The following is a 22098-nucleotide window of genomic DNA, read 5'->3' on the forward strand; positions in this document are numbered from 1 at the left end:
TAACTCTTACTCTGGCAGTCTCACCTGGTATGTACTGGTTTGAGAACACCAGCCTGTCATGCACAATAGTGTGACTGGCACAAGTGTCTCTCAGGGCAGTGGCTGGGATTCCATTCACCAGTAGGTGGTGGAAGTGTCTACTTCCCTCTGGAATCTCCAACTCACCTGTTGGGCCCTTTTTCCAGTTGAAGGCTATGAAGACCTCCTCATCTGAGGAGTCATCCCCAATGGCTACACTGGTCACCCCAGGGATTTTGCTAGGGGGTTTGTTTTTGGGACAAGAAGTGTCCTTGGTGTGGTGCCCTGTCTGTCTACAGTTATGGCACCATGCCTTAGTGGCATCCCAGTTCTTACCCTGGTACCCACCTTTGTTTTGGGTTGTGTCTCGGGGGCCCACCCACCTGGTCTGGTTTTTGGGGGCCTACAGAGGACTCTTTTTCTTTGTTTCTAGTGTCACCCACTTTCTCCTGAGGAGGTTTTGTAACCCCTTTCTTTTGGTCACCCCCAGTGGAAGTTTTGGTTACCCTAGTCTTGACCCAGTGGTCTGCCTTCTTTCCCAATTCTTGGGGAGAAATTGGACCTAGGTCTACCAGATACTGATGCAACTTTTCATTGAAGCAGTTACTTAAAATGTGTTCTTTCATAAACAAATTATAAAGCCCAACATAGTCATGCACTTCATTTCCAGTTACCCAACCATCCAGTGTTTTCACTGAGTAGTCAACAAAATCAACCCAGGTCTGGCTCGAGGATTTATGAGCCCCCCTGAACCTAATCCTGTACTCCTCAGTGGAGAATCCAAAGCCCTCAATCAGGGTACCCTTCATGAGGTCATAAGATTCTGCATCTTTTCCAGAGAGTGTGAGGAGTCTATCCCTACACTTTCCTGTGAACATTTCCCAAAGGAGAGCACCCCAGTGAGATTTGTTCACTTTTCTGGTTACACAAGCCCTCTCAAAAGCTGTGAACCATTTGGTGATGTCATCACCATCTTCATATTTAGTTACAATCCCTTTAGGGATTTTCAACATGTCAGTAGAATCTCTGACCCTATTTATGTTGCTGCCACCATTGATGGGTCCTAGGCCCATCTCTTGTCTTTCCCTTTCTATGGCTAGGATCTGTCTTTCCAAAGCCAATCTTGTGGCCATCCTGGCTAACTGGATGTCCTCTTCACTGGAGTTATCCTCAGTGATTTCAGAGAGGTTGGTCCCTCCTGTGAGGGAACCAGCATCTCTGACTATGATTTGTGGAGTCAGGGCTTGAGAGGCCCTGTCCTCCCTAGATAGGACTGGTGGGGGGGAATCACCCTCCAAGTCACTATACTCATCCTCTGTGTTGCCATCCTCAGAGGGGTTGGCTCTTTCAAACTCTGCCAACAGCTCCTGGAGCTGTAGTTTGGAAGGTCTGGAGCCCATTGCTATTTTCTTTAGTTTACAGAGTGACCTTAGCTCGCTCATCTGTAGATGGAGGTAAGGTGTGGTGTCGAGTTCCACCACATTCACATCTGTATTAGACATTATGCTTCTAAAAGTTGAAATACTTTTTAAGAAACTAAAACTAGTTCTAGGATCTAATTCAAACTTTTACCAAACTTTTAAACTCTAAAAGGAAATGCTAACAGAGACTAACACAAGGCCCTAGCAGGACTTTTAAGAATTTAGAAAAATTTCAAATTGCTAAAAATCAATTTCTAATGACAATTTTTGGAATTTGTCATGTGATCAGGTATTGGCTGAGTAGTCCAGCAAATGCAAAGTCTTGTACCCCACCGCTGATCCACCAATGTAGGAAGTTGGCTCTGTATGCACTATTTCAAAGTAAGGAATAGCATGCACAGAGTCCAAGGGTTCCCCTTAGAGGTAAGATAGTGGCAAAAAGAGATAATACTAATGTTCTATTTTGTGGTAGTGTGGTCGAGCAGTAGGCTTATCAAAGGAGTAGTGTTAAGCATTTGTTGTACATACACACAGGCAATAATTGAGGAACACACACTCAGAGACAAATCCAGCCAATAGGTTTTGTTATAGAAAAATATATTTTCTTAGTTTATTTTAAGAACCACAGATTCAAATTCTACATGTAATATCTCATTTGAAAGGCATTGCAGGTAAGTACTTCAGGAACTTTAAATCATTACATTAGCATGTATACTTTTTACATAAAACACAATAAGCTGTTTTAAAAGTGGACACAGTGCAATTTTCACAGTTCCTGGGGGAGGTAAGTTTTTGTTAGTTTTCACAGGTAAGTAAGTCACTTACAGGTTTCAGTTTTTGGTCCAAGGTAGCCCACCGTTGGGGGTTCAGAGCAACCCCAAAGTTATCACACCAGCAGCTCAGGGCCGGTCAGGTGCAAAGGTCAAAGAGGTGCCCAAAACACATAGGCTATAATGGAGAGAAGGGGGTGCCCCGGTTCCGGTCTGCCAGCAGGTAAGTACCTGCGTCTTCGGAGGGCAGACCAGGGGGGTTTTGTAGGGCACCGGGGGGGACACAAGTCCACACAGAAAGTACACCCTCAGCAGCGCGGGGGCGGCCGGGTGCAGTGTGCAAACAAGCGTCGGGTTTCCTTTAGTTTTCAATGGGAGACCAAGGGGTCTCTTCAGCGATGCAGGCAGGCAAGGGGGGGGCTCCTCGGGGTAGCCACCACCTGGGCAAGGGAGAGGGCCTCCTGGGGGTCACTCCTGCACAGAAGTTCCGTTTCTTTAGGGGCTGGGGGCTGCGGGTGCAGGGTCTTTTCCAGCCGTCGGGAAATGGAGTTCAGACAGTCGCGGTCAGGGGGAGCCTGGGGATTCCCTCTGCAGGCGTCGCTGTGGGGGCTCAGGGGGGACAACTTTGGTTACTCACAGTCGTCACAGGGTCCTCCCTGAAGCGATGTTTCTCCACCAGTCGAGTCGGGGTCGCCGGGTGCAGTGTTGCAAGTCTCACGCTTCTTGCGGGGAGTTGCAGGGGTCTTTAAAGCTGCTCCTTGAAACAAAGTTGCAGTTCTTTTGGAGCAGTGCCGCTGTCCTCAGGAGTTTCTTGGTCTCTTGGAAGTAGGGCAGTCCTCTGAGGATTCAGATGTCGCTGGTCCTGGAGAAAGCGTTGCTGGAGCAGGGTTCTTTAGAAGGCAGGAGACAGGCCGGTAGGACTGGGGCCAAAGCAGTTGGTGTCTTCTTTCTTCTTCTGCAGGGGTTTTCAGCTCAGCAGTCTTCTTCTTCGGTAAGTTGCAGGAATCTAAATTCTTAGGTTCAGGGAAGCCCTTAAATACTAAATTTAAGGGCGTGTTTAGGTCTGGGGGGTTAGTAGCCAATGGCTACTAGCCCTGAGGGTGGGTACACCCTCTTTGTGCCTCCTCCCAAGGGGAGGGGGTCACATTCCTATCCCTATTGGGGGAATCCTCCTTCTACAAGATGGAGGATTTCTAAAAGTCAGAGTCACCTCAGCTCAGGACACCTTAGGGGCTGTCCTGACTGGCCAGTGACTCCTCCTTGTTATTCTCATTATTTCTCCTGGACTTGCCGCCAAAAGTGGGGGCTGTGTCCAGGGGGCGGGCATCTCCACTAGCTGGAGTGCCCTGGGGCATTGTAACACGAAGCTTGAGCCTTTGAAGCTCACTGCTAGGTGTTACAGTTCCTGCAGGGGGGAGGTGTGAAGCACCTCCACCCAGAGCAGGCTTTGTTTCTGTCCTCAGAGAGCACAAAGGCTCTCACCGCATGAGGTCAGAAACTCGTCTCTCAGCAGCAGGCTGGCACAGACCATTCAGTCCTGCACTGAACAATTGGGTAAAATACAGGGGGTATCTCTAAGATGCCCTCTGTGTGCATTTTTTAATAAATCCAACACTGGCATCAGTGTGGGTTTATTATTCTGAGAAGTTTGATACCAAACTTCCCAGTATTCAGTGTAGCCATTATGGAGCTGTGGAGTTCGTTTTTGACAGACTCCCAGACCATATACTCTTATGGCTACCCTGCACTTACAATGTCTAAGGTTTTGCTTAGACACTGTAGGGGCATAGTGCTCATGCACTGGTGCCCTCACCTATGGTATAGTGCACCCTGCCTTAGGGCTGTAAGGCCTACTAGAGGGGTGACTTATCTATACTGCATAGGCAGTGTGAGGTTGGCATGGCACCCTGAGGGGAGTGCCATGTCGACTTAGTCATTTTCTCCCCACCAGCACACACAAGCTGGCAAGCAGTGTATCTGTGCTGAGTGAGGGGTCCCTAGGGTGGCATAAGACATGCTGCAGCCCTTAGAGACCTTCCCTGGCATCAGGGCACTTGGTACCCGGGGTACCAGTTACAAGGGACTTACCTGGATGCCAGGGGTGTGCCAATTGTGGAGACAATGGTACATTTTAGGTGAAAGAACACTGGTGCTGGGGCCTGGTTAGCAGGGTCCCAGCACACTTCTCAGTCAAGTCAGCATCAGTATCAGGCAAAAAGTGGGGGGTAACTGCAACAGGGAGCCATTTCTTTACAGAGGGGCATTGCTTATCTCCTTTATTGAGGCCATAAATCTTCTCAGGCTGCTCTGCTATTGTTGACTTCATTAGAGCTTTGTTGAAATGTGAGGCAAAAATGCTTCCAAGACTTTTCATTCTGTTAACATAAAAAGAAAAATAATTTTCCAGCCTTATTTTCCAATTTCTGTTCAGATGTTTACACAGCTCAAGGTAGTGCAGTCGTCTTCTTATCTTTCCTCAAGGGCTGGTGATTTTTGATGTCAGTAGCCATCAGTAACCATCAAAACATGGCAGGAATAGATAAAATTATGAGGAAGGGTTGAGCAATTTATATGCCAAAAAAAGTCCAGTTCTGAATTTACAATGGCAATAGCTTTAACTCAAGAAAATGGGAGACCTATTGCATTGCAAATGCTTGTTAATATATCTGTAACCGATAGGACAGCCCGGAGGGCAGGGTGCGTTGTATGTAAAAACTAGAACATGTACTGTTAAGTCTTACATGTTCTGGTGAAGAAAAACTCTTAAATTTGTTTTCCATTACTGCAAGGCCTGTGTCTCCCATAGGATAACATTGTATTTGCCTTATTACATTCTATATGTGTCATGTCCAAACAAGAAGAGATAATTCCTTCAAGTTTGGTGTCTCTGGAGTCACAGCTTAAAATCCTAACTGATGATGAAGTCGGCTTTAAATTGATGTCCTGAGAATGGCACTTTTTGAAAGTTAGTATTTTCTCACGTTATCCACTTGGTAGCTGCACCCTGTCTCTAGTCATGATTGGGTATAGTTTGCAGTTGAGCTTTGTGTATTCCTTCTAGGCAGCCACACACAGTGGGAGTTTAGGGGTGACTGGATGTACCATCTAGGGCAGGATGGGGGTGGGGGTGAGCTGGATACAGCCTCCCTTACACCCGAGTAAGCTGTGCCCTGTCCACACATAAAGGGTTTAACAACCCTGTATTGTTACTCCAGCCAGCTTGTAGCCAGGGCAGGGGAAGCAGGGAATTACTTGCACTTCAAAGCCACTATCTAGAAGCTTCTCCTACCTTTCAGAACCGGGGCACCGAGGTATAAATAAAGATACCACCACTTCAGTACACTTCTGGACCTGTGGATACTCCACCAGGAAGAAGGACTATTGTGCTGCTGAAGGACTGCCACTCTACTGAACTACACTCTGCTGGACTTCTGCTTTGCTGTACTGACTTGCCCCTTGCCTGGGTGAGAAGGACTGGTCCTGCCTCTCTTGAAGCCAGAACCCAAAGTGACTCCAAGGGGTAGTTGCCTGGCCACTTGATCTGAAGTCTCAGGGATGTAACAAACTTCCAACAACTCTGCTTCTGTACCTGGACTCTGCCATCTTTGAGTCTACCCTGCCAAGTGGTGCCACCCCAGTTCTGGAGCCTTTGAAGTGGGCCTAAGGTGCTTACCAGCTGAACCAATGCATCCCCAAGCAGAATGGGCGCATCTCCTCAGCTGAGTGCTCATCCTCAAGCAGAACCGATGCATCCCCACTGCTGTGTGGATTAGACCTGTCGCAAAAGACTCACATCAGTGTTGCATCCCGCATCTTGGGTCCAATGCATAACCCTCAGAACCACTGCTGCACAATGCTTCCTTGGAGCAGATCCTTTCATCTCTCACTGATGGCAGTCTTGACGATGACGCCGACCCTCCGCATTGCAGCTTTACCGCTTTTCGGTATCGACGCATCACCTTGACTGGACATCGCATCCCTGATACAGGCTTTCGCATTGCAAGCCCCATCGACGGGATCATCAATGCCGACACAATAGAACTTTGCACCGCTGCCTTGCCGCATCTTTCAACTGTTGCATTGCTTTGGTTGCGCGGCGCAACTTCGACATAGATCTGGAAAGTGCTCCACAACCAGGATTTAAGGTACTTTCTTCAATGGGCCTTACTGGCCTGTGCTAAATCCCGTGCAGCCTGAACTTGTGACTTTGTCCTGGTCCAGCTCAACCAGATATCCCCAACAGCGCTTTGTGCTTCTTCATGCTATTTTTACTTAAAACTTTAAAATGTAATATTCCTAGCTCTACTAATTGGATTTGTGTTGTTTTGAACTTGACTTATTTATTAAAATCTACTCTGTCTAACTCTGTTGGGGGCTCCTCTTGTGGTGTGTTTTCACTGTGTTACTGTTTAAAATGTTGTACAAATGCTTCAACACAATAAAAAAAAATGTTTTTTGATTGTATACAATTGCTTCTATGTGATTTTTAGACCAAATGTTTAGGATGTTCTATCTTGCCCAATGGATGATGAACATTATTAATAAATTCTACTAGTATTTTATGTGCATTTTATCAAATATTTATGAGATTCTAAATATTGTGGTTGGAGCATAATTGGTTATTGCTTGAGATCGAAGCTATGCATATTGTTCTTATGTTGATAATTAAGCATCCACATAGTGAAAGTTAGAATTTTAGCAATACGTCAAGGGGAAAAACGTTTGTATTGGTCTGGCTGAACCTTGTCCCCTGTGCCTTTATAAAAGGGGCCACTCTCTAAATTGTTGATGGCACAAATACTTTACACATTGCCTTTAAGTTAAGTCCGACTGCTCAGTGCCAAGCAACCAGGGGGTAGACACAGGTCAATTTGGGGTTGCTTGTGTCTTATCCTGACAAGGAATGTGGTTGCTGATTGGCCAGGGCTCTCACTCTAGTCAACCAACAACCGAATTTCTTACAGCTGAGGTACTTCCTTTTGGGAATTTGTTCATGGTTCCACCATCAAAAGGTTAGACTTTTTTGATATGTCGGCAAAGGTTTGACTCATTTGACTGGCAATTAGTGTCAGCTACTGCTTCATAGGACATATTTCATAGATGAGTCCTACCGTTGGGTTTCTGGACAGAAAATTATTTTCCCCTCTTGAGTCCGAAATCTCCTTTGAAGATGCTGTTGCTTACACCTAAGTCCTCGGCCTTCTGCATTATGTTTGTATGAATGCTTTACCTTGGTGTACTGTATGTAATGAAGAATATAATTCACTGGCAATGTCTTGATCACATTGAGTGAGTGATGCAAACTTGAGCTAAACTAAATGCCAAGGCAGGAATATCTCAAATCTCATGTGTTTTGTTCAGGAACTGTGCTGTGATGGTTTGCTTTGTACCTAAAAAACAGAAAATAGTTAGTGAAGATTGGAGACTTACTCAGAAATCATCCCAGTATCACAAGACTCTGGCTCCAACAACACCTGGGCAGTATATGGGACCATTTGGGGACTATACTGAATGAAATGAGGCATTTAACCCCCTCCCCTCAACACAAAGGGGACACACAAATGTGCACGAAATCACAGATTTCAGCTGTCATCACTTAAAATAATTCCTATAGAAAAGTTAAAAAAATGGATGACATCAAACCAAATCCAAAGAAGACAGAATTCATCTTACTCAGCAGAAACGTACTTCCTAAATTTAACATATATTGCCTACCTGAACTCAAATCTGAAGACTTCATACTCAAATGAAATATGAATTCCTGGGTTTCTAAATGGACTCAGTCCTCTCTAGCAGCTAGCTCTTATATCGACCACAGCACCAAAGTGGTTAGAGCAGCGCTCCAAGACACCGCAGACCTGTCCTCGCTCACTCAGACTTTCAATCAATCAGTAATCCAAGTCATCTTAAAAGTTGATTGTGGAAATGTTCTCCTCACGGTGGCACCTCTAACATCCCTCCTTCATTCTGTGGCTCACCTAACAATATACACCGTGGAATTAAATCCCAGATGCCCCATCTTGAGGGAAGTGCGCTGGCTCTGCTTTAAGCAAATTTACACTTGTCTGTCTGCCCTTCACTGCCTTGAATCTTGGCCATCCAACAAACTTTCAACGTCTTGGTCCACATCTTTGATGGTAAAGAACGACGAGAAGCAAAAAAAAAACTTCTGTCTTGAAAGCAGATTTAAATCCTGCCAAGTCTCATACAAATCCTTCTCCAGTGTGGCCCTCACACTCTGGAACTCTCTCTGGAAGGCGACCTTCGTAGTTTCTGAATAATCTAAAAATCTTTCTTTTCAGACATCACTTAAATGTTTTAAATTGAAGGGAAAACGTAATGAAAATATTCGTAATCAATGTAAATAGACTAAATGCGCCCAAAACGAAAACAAAAACTAAAAGGAGGTATATTTGTGCAAACGTTGTATGATAGGACAGCAGTCACAGTCTTGTTGTAGGAGGCTCATTTGAGACCACAAAGTGAGATATTATTAGGCAAACCTTATTGGGTAGCTGAGGTAAGACAGGCTACAGTGAATTCTTCAGTTAGAGGGTTGGAAATAATGACACGTGAGAACAGGAGTTTAAAAATTATTGAGGAAAAAAATCATAATAAGGATAGATGGAAACTGTGATATAATACGTGGGCCTGTAATACTTGACATATTTATGTTGCAGGTACACAGAAAACTACAACACTACATTAAAAATATTATTGTAAAAAAAGACTCCTCCCACTTCAGAGAACCGCCTGTAGACGCAATGCCCCGTTGTAGTCTTAGAGAGAAGCCTGAAGACCAATAAAAAACAGTAGCTCAGTAGGACTCACAATAATCATAGTTATCAGTACGGTAAGGAAGCAATAGGTTCTTAGTACTCTTCCCTGCCACAGTTCTTGCTTCAAGGGGCTTTACAAAGCACTAACTAATTACGGAGACCTCCATCGTGGATCACAGAAGTCAATGGTGGGTACTCTGAATTCAGAAGTCAAAGCACTGCTTTTGTTGGCAAAGTAACCCTTGCAGTCAAACAAGTAGTAAAGGCGGTAAGGGCCAAGTAGCACAATGTGAACAACCTGCCTGAAGCCTGCCAGGTAAGTGCAGTACTTTTACATTCCACCCTTTGATCTGTATCACACTAAGCATCTAAAGAGACAATGGCGACATTGACTGTCCTATAACAGTGTTCAAAGGCAACCAATGCCAGAAGCACCCTAAACTCAAATAAGAAGTACTGGTAATCGTGGGAGTTCCGAGGACCAGGTACTGCATAGAATGACAGCGCTTTGGAACCTCGCAATGAATTAGATCATGGTAGTGGGAAAACTGGAAGAAATTATGTTAACTAAGGAAGATAAGCTTTAAAGAAAAAGCAGCATTCAACTGGTTGCACAAAGCAATGGTGCATGCAGCATAGGAGAACCTAATGCAAAATATCAAAAACCCAACAACGACATCGTTTTTAAAATGCACATAGATATCAGGTGCTTTATTGCATTCATTACAATGACATGGAAAACATGGAATTACACAAAGAGAAAACTCACAAAAGGAGAAATATAGCACTTCTTGCCAATATCAAGAAGAACAAAAATCTTTGTGAGGCATCATGACTCTGAAGCCCAAAAACACAGTGAACTATCCAAATCTCTATCTACCCTCTCCACTCCCTCCCTGCCTGAAAGAACGAATCCTACAAAAACTCTATATCTTTGGTAAATTCGTAGCTATTTGTTAGACTCCTGCATAGTAAATCGCCCCTAGGTACCATCTTAGGTGAGATGACAGAGGAGCAAAAGATTTAGAATATGTCTCATGAATGCTTCAGGATTTGAACCCGTCTCATGAAAACATAAGACAATTAGCAGAGGTCATTGTTTGGGAAGTGGCACAAGTGGTACTATATTCACCCTGAGTCTTGCTGCTCTGTGAAACCTACCAACATGGTAGACGTTACTCTGAAAGATCCCTTTTAGGCCTTTCAACCATTGTACATCGATTTCAAGGAATGAGTGGCCATTTGCCGGCACCTTACCTTTTCTCCACTCTTCTTTCCTGCTGACTCCACCCCTCCCAGCCTTGTGATACAAATAACAAAAACAAAAGCACCTCTGCGAGCGGTCTTGTGCTATCATAAAAAAACTAAAGATTGGGAATCGGAATCAGCACCTCAAAAGATGAGACTCTGCCACGGAAGTGCATTGTTTGCCTCTAACGTGTCTCTGTTGAACAAGGTCATTAGTAGGACAGCAGGTAGCTTTGGAGGATGGGGAGGTTCTGTGAACACCCAGAAGGAAGACATGATGATTTACAGAAATGGTGGTAGTTTGACTGAATTATTTCTCAGAAAGATTGGCAGGATTGATGGGAAAAACATCAGTAGCAGTATTCAGTGAATATAGACGGTGACAGAGCTCTAGAGTAAGAGTGTGTGGTGGTGCATTTGCAAGGGATATTTGTAGACTGGATGAGCCTGGTGGTCCTTATCTGATGTCCGTACCTATTATCGCACATGATTGACAGATCATCTCTTACTTAATCATCTGCCATGGCCCCTACCACTCTTCCCAAAGACGAGTACTACACATCCTACATGACACTTTCCTGGGTCTGCTCCTCAGCCTGGGCCATAAAGCATCTGCCTGTTGGTTACATCATTGAGGGGGCACTGACAGGAGTGACAGTAGTTGTTTTTTGGTAGTGTCAGACTTACGTGCCTTGTAATGAAAGTCCCCTGTATGGTCAGGAAAAGCTGTGCCGGCCTACCCTGAAATTTGTTTTTTCAGCTGGCCCTATGGTTTTTCTCCAGTGAACTCAGCAGTCTGGGAGTCGACTGGCGATGCACCACATGTTTGCGTGCTGTTCATCAGTTGAGTATGTATTGTGGCTGTATTAAAGGACCCGCCATCCTGAATGAAGATGGCCTTACTGCCTAGGCTCAGACGTAACTGGTAATGGTGGAAGTATGGGTATAGTTCTCCATCATGGGATTCTGTCTGACGGCTTAAGCTGTAGAATGTCTCTGAGCTAAACTGTTAAAGGGTAGAAAATAGTCTACAGAAATGTCATCTGATAGAAATATTGGGCTAGTTGTATCAAGCTCCTGGTTTTCATTTCTTAAATAGTGAATTTTAAGAAATCGCTATTTAAGAAATGCAAAATGGGATGTATGAAAATTGCGATTCGGTAATAGAGATTTCTTAAAAATCGCAATCGTTATTAGCGAATCGCAATTAGGGAATGGGACTCCATTCATCCCTATGGGCCTGTAGACCCATAGGTGAGAATGGTTTTGCATTTCCGAATTTGCGAATTCCTGTTAGGAATTCGCAAATTAGGTAATGCAAAACCCAGGCTGCTGGGGGCCGAAGTCCCCCTTTGATGCACCCCAAAAAAATATTTGTGGACATCTACAGCGCACACGTGCCATGTGGTACAGCAACAAGCAGGGTGGGTAGGGTCTTAGTTCCTGGGTCAGGATGCGCTACACCTCTTTATGGCTGAATTACCTGGGCATTTTTCTTGTCAACTGGCGGGACCTCTAAACCCTAGGGACGGACAAATGCAGTCATCTAAGCAGTTAATCCTGGAGGTGGGACAGAGTATCTTTCAGCAAAGGAGAGAACCCTGGCTCGATCTCTTCGCCACTGCAGAGAACTTGCAATGTCAGCACTTTTGTCTGCTAGATTTCCTAAGAAGGTTCGGTCAAAAATACATTCCACCTAGGGTGGAGCTTGGGACTCCTATATGCCTTTCTACCCCTGCCTCTTCTGGCTCAAGTTCTAAAGAAGATCAGGAACAACCAGACCCAAGTCACTGTAGTGGCTCTGGATTGAGCTAGAAGAGTCTGGAACCTCGAACTCCTGGGCATAAAAGTCTGTTCTCCTATCAAGTTGCGGCTTTGGGAGGATCTTCTCTCACAACAGCAGGGCAGGGGTTTGCACAACTTTCACCTTCATGCATTCAGATTTAACAGCCGCTGTTGTTTGAATTTGATCGCCCTCACAAGGGCGTTGATGTTATCTTGGCAGCTAGGACCCTTCCTCAAAATCGATGTACACTGGGCATTGGGATAGATTTGTGACTTGTGCCTGATTTAGAGTTTGACGTGATGGATATCCTGTCTGCCATATTATGATTTTGATAGGATATTATGTAACTGTAATATCACTTTTGTGACAGAGAAACCCCATCCCCCCAACTCTGAATCAGGCCCTTGCTGTTGCAACTACCAGCTGGACCCAATACAGGTCAAAGTGTTGGACGTTTTGCTGTTTGTTTTATCTTTGCTCCAGGAAAGACTTGCACTGGGCCCTGTTAAAGGCTCCTTGTTGGCTATATCTAATTTTTTGCAGTTCCCGGATCACCCTTCTTTTTTCATATCATCGGTTGAGATGAGCTTTCTTCAATACAACATATGTTCTTTCTAAAGGCCTCTGTAATGCCACAGAAAGACTTCAATCTGGTTCTGTTATTTTATTGATATGTACCCCTTTTAAGCCAGTGCATGTTTGCAACTTACAGCTTTTGACCCTAGAAATATTCTTTTTGGTCACAATAACAACAGCTTGTTACATAAGTGATCTGCTGGCAAGTTCCGAATCGAGAGATCTGCACACTGGTCATACAAATTTGCTGATGTGCTGTGTGTCTGAGGGCGTAGACATGCCTATGAGAGAAACTGACAGCGCTCACGGGTGTAGCTTTCGTTAGCCACTTGCAGAGAAGATTGTTGTCGAATCTGAGCCTCACAATGTCATGCAGGTTAGATAGAGTATTCTCCAGCTAGAGTGCTACAGAAGGTAAGTAACTTGTTTAACAGAGAATTCTAGGAAACCGTTGCACAATATATGCTAAAACCAAAATGCATGCCCTTGCCTCTTTTTAACATACCTAAGCAAAAGAACTGTGACTATTTGGGTTGCAGCATGCACCATGCAGAGGGTGAAGTGTAGGGAAAATAAGAGAGACTGGCTCATATTAGTTGCATTTGACTTTTACTATTATTTGGCTTGGCTGCATTTTAAAGCCTTGTGTACATTTGTGTAAATCTTTGTAGCTCATTGATTGACCTGCGCGTCTTAGGAGCTGGGTATCTAAACAAATCATTTATCACCAATCCCTCTCCATTCCAGCATACTCAGCCCCACTTCCTACCCAGACTACTGTGTTTGCTAATCTTTGACCTCTGCATTCAAATAGTCTACATCACCAAGTGAACCTCTGAATAACCCAGTTATCTTGTTTTCTTTTACTCAGCTGACATCTTTGAGAGTTTCACGGACCACCCTCCACTGATCCTGCCCTGTGAGAACTTTCGTCTGCAGCTGTCAGAGCCCATTTCCAATGATGCCTTCCACTTACAGCTGTGCCACCTCCGTCGATTCCTCTGGGACTTGGAGCAACTGTCCCTGCCAGCCAATCAGAGGGCCTTATATAGACTTGAGAATAGCCAATGAAGTGGCCTATTACTATGGACATGGCCTCCTGCTTTTGGAGGTGGAGGGACACTTCACAATATGTGATCCAATGGTATTTGAGTGAGGAAATGCAGGGGCAAAAGATCGACACCTGGGCATGCATATTTATGGTTACATTGAAATCAGCGTATATCATCACACGCAGGTTGAGTTGGTTTTCAGCCACGTTTTCCCATTGACAGACATCAGCTTCTGCCTTTAGAAGAACTTATTTACCTCCCTGAATGCATTGCTCTTTAATAAACTGTTGTTGCATTGTGTCAGGAAGATTTTCTCCCAGCTTCAGGTTCAGAAACCACATGCACGAAGGTGAGACACCACCACTATACTCCCCTGTTAAGGTTGACTAGATCTTTGGACTTGGCAAAGAGTGTGGTAGTCAGAATCATTCAGTCACAAGTAAATAACATTATACCACAAACAATACTAGACACCATGAACAATTTAACACTAAATCAAACTCCAAACTGAATAAAGTTTCAAAGCTTTATTACAGTCCCAAATTCAATGTTACCTGAATGGTGCGCAAAACTAAGTCATAAACATACATGAAAACCATAGGCTGACCGAAGCGTCTGAAATGACTTAACCTACTAAATCCTGAATGACCCAGTCACTCTAACACTGCTATACACTCCAAAAGAATAATGTAAATTAACAACAACACAATATGCACATTATTATCAGAATTCAAAGCAGATGATGGTGACATCAGTAAATCATCAAAATACAGTTTAACATTCAATTTCAGGTTTCAGAGCTGGGTCATTCCTATTACTAACACTAATTTAGACTTGCATGTCTGGGAATGGGCTAATACATGCGGGCAAAAGGCAAAATAAAGAGAGGCAAAAATAATTTGGAAAAACATCTAACTAGGACAACTCACTATAAAAATATGCTGGTGTAAGTACCTAACTGAAAAGGTAACAAGAAACCACATTTAGTTAAACCTCTCCTCATGGGACATCATACAGCGATGTTTCATCATGCAGAACGGTCACCTCCTTCCTCAGTTGACAGCAGCATCAGGACAGTGCAGAACACGGGCTGCACGTAGGACAGATTAGCAGTTCAGGATTAGTTGGGCTTTTTAGTTCTGAATCACATAACAGAAAAGGGCAGTGAAGACTAAGATGAGAAAACCCATAGGGGAACTCAAAGAAACAGAGGGTGACAACAGACTTAAGATAAAGTAGACAGACTCCAGCAGAGTTCTGGACAGCTTTCAGGCAGGAGAAGACTCTTAAGACTCTTAAGACTAACTTCCGTTTCTTTGTTCCTCACTAATTAAAAATGTGTACAATCTACTCATTGGTCCTTCAGGTGGGCACAATCCAAATGTCAGATTCATCATCCAATGACTGTCTGTGGCACCATCAAATTTGCAACTATTTCAAATCTTCTCAGCAAAAGTGCATTGCCATTCGAATGATTACACACAATTCTGACAAAATATTACATTCTCTAGTTATTTGTTACTTGAGAGTTTTCCCTCAGGAAACTATAAGAATCATAAGTTTACTGTCTTGTTCGACAGCTTAGAACAAATAATGCACCATTGTTAATTTTGAAACATGTTTCTTGCCTTTTATACAATAGGACATTCAACATCGCATTAATAGCCTAAAAAGAAAGAATTCAGGTCAGCGGGGGCAAAATAAACACATGATTTTCCGTTACTGCTACAAAATGAATCTTTCAGGTCTAGTCAAGCTAAGAAGACTTAATACACATTAATACAATTATTACATTATTAAAACCTATTGCACACCTTACCATTCATATAAAATATGCGAAGCAAATTATTTAATTGCAAACATTATTCATGACGTTAGAGCAATTTTACATGTGCATTTATTTTTCCGCACACATGTAACTCACGTTAATAGAATTCATTCAATTAAAAAAGTACAGTATTTGTTTGATACTTCAATTATTACTCTACAAGTTAATAAAACATTCTTAATATTAATTCCTTTTAGAACTTCATTTAATATGAATGCAAAATCTCTCCTGTTAAAATGTGGTCACTATACGAATGGCGGCCACATGGTCCACCATAATTCAAACATGCACATTTGACAACTCATGTTATTTTCTCTTTTTGACTTTAAATGTAGGGTACTTAGTTACCTTATGCTAACTTCTATGCCACTGATATATTTATGAAATTTAGGGGCATATGTTTAGGCTCCGAGTGCCACCTTGAGCCACATTAATGCAATTATTTGGACATTAATGTGGCCCAACGAGACCAAAATCCCTACACCGTATTTACAATATGGCGCAATGCATGCATTGCAACTCTCTGTAACCCTTTGCGCTACATTATGCCTGCGCCAGGCATAATGTATGCAAAGGGGGTGTTCTCCTGTTAGAGGAGTCAGTAAAATGGTGCAAGGAAATCTATGGGATTTCCTTGTGCCATTTATTACAGCACTTTTAACGCCTGCTCAATAGGAGCCATGAGAAGAGAAGCAAAATGCAGAAGGGGGCACCAGCAGGATCCAGAAATAGTGTATGAATGTACCTATCTTTGGAGCTCCGTCTGAAGAAGACTGCTGCAGGCAGCTCATCTGCCCCTATAAAACTTGCCCCTATAAAACTCTGTACCCTGGGCGTGGGCCCTGCTCACACATGCTAAAGGCCAACCCTGGATGTAGTATATGTACACTTGCTTTCTCATAACTGATGTCAGATTTCTTGATTAGATTTGGGAGTGATTTTATTCACTGCCTTGAGTTACCTGCTGCTCAGCACCTTACTAACACCTTTGCATATATCGGAGAACAGGCTTTGAACAGGAGCTGGCGTGGCACAACCCAATGCCAAACGTAGAACTTATTTACTAATAACTGTAAAGGCCTGCTCTAAGTGCAGCTATAGATTGCTTTCAACCGACCTAGAACTGCTGCAAACATTAGTTAACCTAAATCCATTCTGTCTCACCAGGTTATGTTCAGAGTCAGAGCGCCTGTCATCACTTAGAAAGGCTGACAGGATACAGTCATTGTGGTGCATCTGAAAGCCTGACAGGTCAAGAGCAGAGCCAGTCAGGGTGCCTCAATCCTGCTCAGGGTTTCAGATGTACCGGTCTGACTACGGTCTGACTGATTTACCAATGTTCCTTCGCCTACAGTCCGCCCACTTCTTCATATGTGTCTTGCTGGTAGGGTCTGTAAGTTAACATTCTCACTTTGCCTTTGCTTACATAAATGTCTCAGAAACTCTAGGTGCATCTTTAGAGCAAAAAAGGGTGCCATTGGTGAACACGTTTAAAAGATGCTTAAAATTCTATCGTGCTCCATAGATGTGCAGCTTAAAAGAGATGCCTCTTTATTAATGTATAAATACTAACTGTAAAAGCTGTGCTTCTTAACAGAAGAGAGAAACCATCTGCTGGCCCTAAGCACATTAGCCTATATCCATTCTCACTTTCCCTTTCGAGATTTTGGAAATAAAGTCCATATGCAGTTGTCTGAATTTATAGAAGGAATTACTATATTACCAGATTCAAGAAGGATTTCTTCCATGTCTCCATTTTTCTCCATCACCTTCACTCAAGTGGCATCTCAGATACAGTATTGGCTTGGTTTACTTCCTATATGGAACAGTGTTTATATTCTGGTTTTCTTTCCCCTCTTCATTCTAATAATAAATCTATTGCCTGAGGTGTTTGCATCATTTTTTTTTCTCTGATGTCAAATGAAGATGTCATCCACATCATTGTCTCCTTCACGGATGAGGTTTCCGATGTCTCTCACAGCTTTCATACCTGTGTTTCTGCTGTGGTTATCTGGATGAATGCTAATGGACATAAGTTTAATGAAGATGCAACTGATGTGTTCTTGAGTGGCTCCTCCTTCATACTGCCTCCACATTGGTGGCCCTCCACGTTGGGCTCCGAGACCACCCCTTCTGAGTCTGCAAAGAATAAGGGATTCATTTTCTTTAATCCCTTATTTTCATGAAGCAAATCAAAGCCTTAACATCCACTTATTTTTTATCTGCGAATTCTAAGCAAAGTTGATCTTCTACTGTCTCCTTACAATGGTATATCTAAGGTCCAGTTTACTAATCTATCTCACATTGATTTTATCAATTCTAGCTGCTAGGGTCTTCTTAAATTTCTTATACAATGGATTAAACAGATTAGAAACCTCATTGCTAGGCTTCTCCTGGGAACCCTTCACTAGCTCCCTGCTGAAAAAACAATATGTATGCATCTGCCATCAAGAATTTCTCAATTTTGGTACCACGGTCATACATTAAAGAGTTACTCATTGCACTCCTAGATAGACTATACAATCTACTGAAACATTGTTGGCCAATGCTACCCACATCAGACAGGCCTGAGTAGAAAATTGGTCTTTTTTATGTCGCTCCTATAAACATGAGAATACTCTATCCATTAATATGCTTTCACAATGCCATTATCCTCGATTTCTGAAAGGTCTAAAAACTTGGCTATTTCCTGAGCTTTTTTTATTCTATGATTTCTCTAAGCTCTTTGTAGCACGATGACTCCTAACTTGGGTACCAGCAACACTCTATAAATGCATTTCAGCCCCAGAAATATATTTGTTTACAGAAAGACAAATGTTACTTGCCGCTCAATGAAGTGTTGTATATACCCTTACAAAAATAAAGTTGCTGCTTATCAACCACATAGGCATCTAAAGCTGACCGCTGGAAAGGCGCCTGCTACAGAGAGAATGAAAGAATAAAACATTTTGATTTAAAGGGAAATAGCAGATAATAGCGCAACATCAGTAGGGGAAATCAAAATCCACAAACAGATCTAGAACCAAAAGATGATGATGTATTTATTTAATTTATTTCTTCCAGTTTCCCTACCAACTTGAATAAGGACCCACTGACACCCACCTATGCACCAAACATACTTAGGAATAAAATTGAACAAGCAACCAGAGATTAAGGGTAAAGACATTCAAAATACCCCCATACACAGCGATGATGCAATGCTTTCGGCATGGATGCTTGAAGAGTCATTAAGACATTAACGTTCTGATTACAAGTTTGGCGGAAGGTTTTACCTGTCTGCTGAACTTCCAACAGGGAGGTTGCCACCAATACGGCAACCTCCCTGCCGGGCCCATTCCGAGTTTCTAGCTAGGTCGGCGGGCGGAAACCAGAGTTAGCTCCTGCCGTCCTAGCGGGAAACACCCTACACTATTGTCTCCAGCTCGTAATCGAGCTGGTGGCAATTCTGTACGATGCTCGCAATGTTCACTGTCTGCTGGCCAGGGGGGGCTCTGCACTGCCCATGCCAAGTGCATGGGCAGTGCAGGGGCCCCCTGCACCCGTTCTCTGCCAGCCTTTTCATGGTGGTGCTCCCGCCATGTAGTTGCTGGCAGAGAACGAAGTTGTAATCCCCAGGACTGCGCTGCCTGCAGCACTGCATTGGTGGATTAAGACTGCCACAACCGCCAGACTGCCGGGATCTCTGATCCTGGCGGTCCTTGCGGTCCAACTGCGGCATGACCACCGCATTCATAATATGGCACTCGGTCTGACCGCCATCTGTGAACCTGGCAGTTATGAGACCGCCAGCCTGTAATGAAGCCCTAAGTCTTCATTTTCGAGTACCATAGAAAAAGCATCTCAGCTAAGTTAGTGTTCGAGATATATACATGTGTGGTGCTTAACACAGAGTATAGAGGTATGCCTTGATGTAGTCTATTAGAGCGCCTGTCTTCCTGATGTCTAGATCAGTCATGAGTCTTAGTCCGATAAAGACCAACTCTAAGAACCTAGGTCCCTCCACAGGACCATGGATTATGCAGCAGGGCACTGGGCGAACCTGTTACACCTTCAGCAGATATAATTAGTAACGAAGTCTATGAACAATATTCTTTTATGTTAATCTCAAGATTGGGCCCAGAACCTCTGAAATGCTCCTTGCCAGTGTTTCTTTGAATTCATACGCCCTAAATAAATGCTTAGCTTTTCACACAAAGTGTTTGAATAATGAGTCCGATTCTTAAAAGCAGAACGTGAAATACCACCATCCCTTTGCACAAGAGAAGAGGTTTCTCACGACAAAAAACAAAACCGCTATCCCTCCCATGGCCCAAAATTTTAGAAGTGAATGCAAAGTCTGGTACCTGGTAAAACCCTTTTGTCCAAATGATGCTGAAGGCGAACAGTGTGAAAAGAAACAAACCACAACCACAGTATAATTTCCTAACCACAAGAAAACCCTTATCAAACCACATTCCAAACATAGAACCATCCTGTTATTTGAAGCTTAGGTTCTTCATAAGAAGATCTTGTTTACATTATGAATAAGACGTAATTTAAGGAAAGAATCAAAGTGCTTGCACCTTATAATTTTCACGGGGACCATCATAAAATGCCTTTGGTACTACAAAGACAAGAGCACAATTTGGGTCAACTGTGTCATATGAGCTTTTCTGACAGGAATGGTGTGCTTGGTGTTTTCTTGGTACAGCTGAACCAGAGTAGCATTGGTTCCTACAAACAAAAGACAGTTTTGTTTTCAAGGGAATAGTCATGTTAAGCAGAGGTAAAAGGAACTTGGACATCATCAGACCACTGCTCGATGTCATCCAAAATAATCAGCATTGTTTTTCACGTCTATGCTAATAATACACAGGTCCTCTTAAGATTAGATCATCTCCAGTTCAAGTGACTTCACTACTCTAAATGGCACTGCGGCATGGACTAAGAAGTGTTGGTTACAACAAAGCAGGATAAAACAGTCATTTGATTTAGATAATGCCTGTATCCATTCCACCACTGCTTAAGCAGACTATCTTAATGAAATCCAAAATAAATACCGTGGAGATATTCCTTGATAACCTTTGCCCAGGGAGGCTCATATCAGTGCAGTCACTAGTAACATATGGGATTACATCCTCCTTCCTCCAGGGCTTTATTGGTCCTGGCCTTGGTAAATATAAAACCCATATCTAAGCTGTGGATTCACCAATACTAGAGAGCAGAATTCCAGTATTTATATAGCAGGAGGATTATTTGTTTATTTGTATAAAGTACAATTGAATTCCACTAGCATCAGGAAGATTTAATAAATGTTCGAGGCAAATACCAGCTGAAAGATGAGGGAACGTTGGGTATAAACACTGAAAGGTGACTCAAAGGATGGAGCAAAATATACTTGAGACATACAATCACATTTCACAAGCACGACAAGTCCAGGAGTTGAGGCTTGTAGAATTGTGTATTAATGCAATAAGAACACTCCTACCACATACAGAGAGAATATACGAGGTTTTTCTGCTTGTGTTGATATGTACGACAGAGTAGCACCACTTCTATTAACCACAATGACACGTTATCAACTGAAGAGGCACTTCCTATTAACCATGCACATACACCTGACTGGCCAACACTTGCAACAAAGCCCCTCCCTCCTCACAAAGCCAATTTGTATATCAGAATCATATGGCTAATGTTACTGTTTGTGATGTTGGTTAAAAATCAAGGTCCAATGTGTCACTGTCCATAATGGAGCAATATAGTTGTTAAGGATATTATTATAATGTTTATTATTATTATTGTTATTAATATTGATATTATTAATATTTGACTTGGTCAAAAAGCCATGATGCTGAAGAAGTTTTACTTTTTGGCCTCTTGCCCTATGTTTGCTTCTCTTTCTAAATTGCAGCATCATGGATGTGTTTTCTTTAAAGCATTATTAAACAGTTTGCTTTGCAGATTATCCTCTCGTACAACTGTGTTTATTTCATTTTTTACATGTTTGTCAAAGAATCACCCTCTCTCTCACCTCCTATTCCACACCGCCAAGACATTCACTGTCACAGGTTAAAACTGATTTTCATACACCATTGTCAGATCACCTCACTCAGAGTATGCGCATATCAAGAACAAAGTAAATATGAAGGTAATGGACTGCAGTCTAAGCATTTCTAACTCACCTTTGGGCTCCAACCTCAATGGGGGCTCTGGTCAAGCCTGCTATTGAGGGCCACGGGTCCTATCTTCATCTTCAAAGGAATGTCAGAGAGCTGGGACTGTAGAACCTCCTAAGGTCCATCAATGAACAATGCATAGTCTAAGTTGCAGCTCGTGAAGTTTCCTGGGGGCAGTGCGGTGCGCGGGGGGAGGGGGTAATTAATAAAATTTGACAAAATAAAATAAAAAAACTTATCTCCTCTCCTGCGCCGCTCCTCTGCTGCACACAGGCACATGCTTCCAGCCTGCCCTGCAGCCAATCCTGATGGTGCTCAAAGCAGCGTCAGGATTGGCTGGGAGCGCCCAGCAGGGGTGCTCCCAGGGAAACTGGGAGACTGGGAGCCTGCACCTCTCTCCAGCCCAGCTGCAGCCGAGATGGCCAGCCAAACACACATGCGCTCTGCGGGGAGTGCACAGTGCAC

The 22098-nt window shown here is 43.2% G+C and overlaps 1 protein-coding gene across 1 annotated transcript in view; it reads left to right on the forward strand.

Annotated features, from left to right (window-relative positions):
• Positions 1-21422, forward strand: part of RASIP1 (Ras interacting protein 1) — a 242985-nt gene extending 221563 nt beyond the window's left edge. Inside the window, exon 12 of the mRNA XM_069200627.1 lies at positions 13470-21422. Within this exon, the coding sequence (XP_069056728.1) occupies positions 13470-13669 (200 nt within the window). The 3' untranslated portion in view covers positions 13670-21422. The remainder of the gene's footprint in view (positions 1-13469) is intronic.
• The last annotated feature ends 676 nt before the right edge of the window (positions 21423-22098 follow it).

The sequence above is a fragment of the Pleurodeles waltl genome, chromosome 7 (genome assembly GCF_031143425.1).
Source record: "Pleurodeles waltl isolate 20211129_DDA chromosome 7, aPleWal1.hap1.20221129, whole genome shotgun sequence".
NCBI lineage: Eukaryota > Metazoa > Chordata > Amphibia > Caudata > Salamandridae > Pleurodeles > Pleurodeles waltl.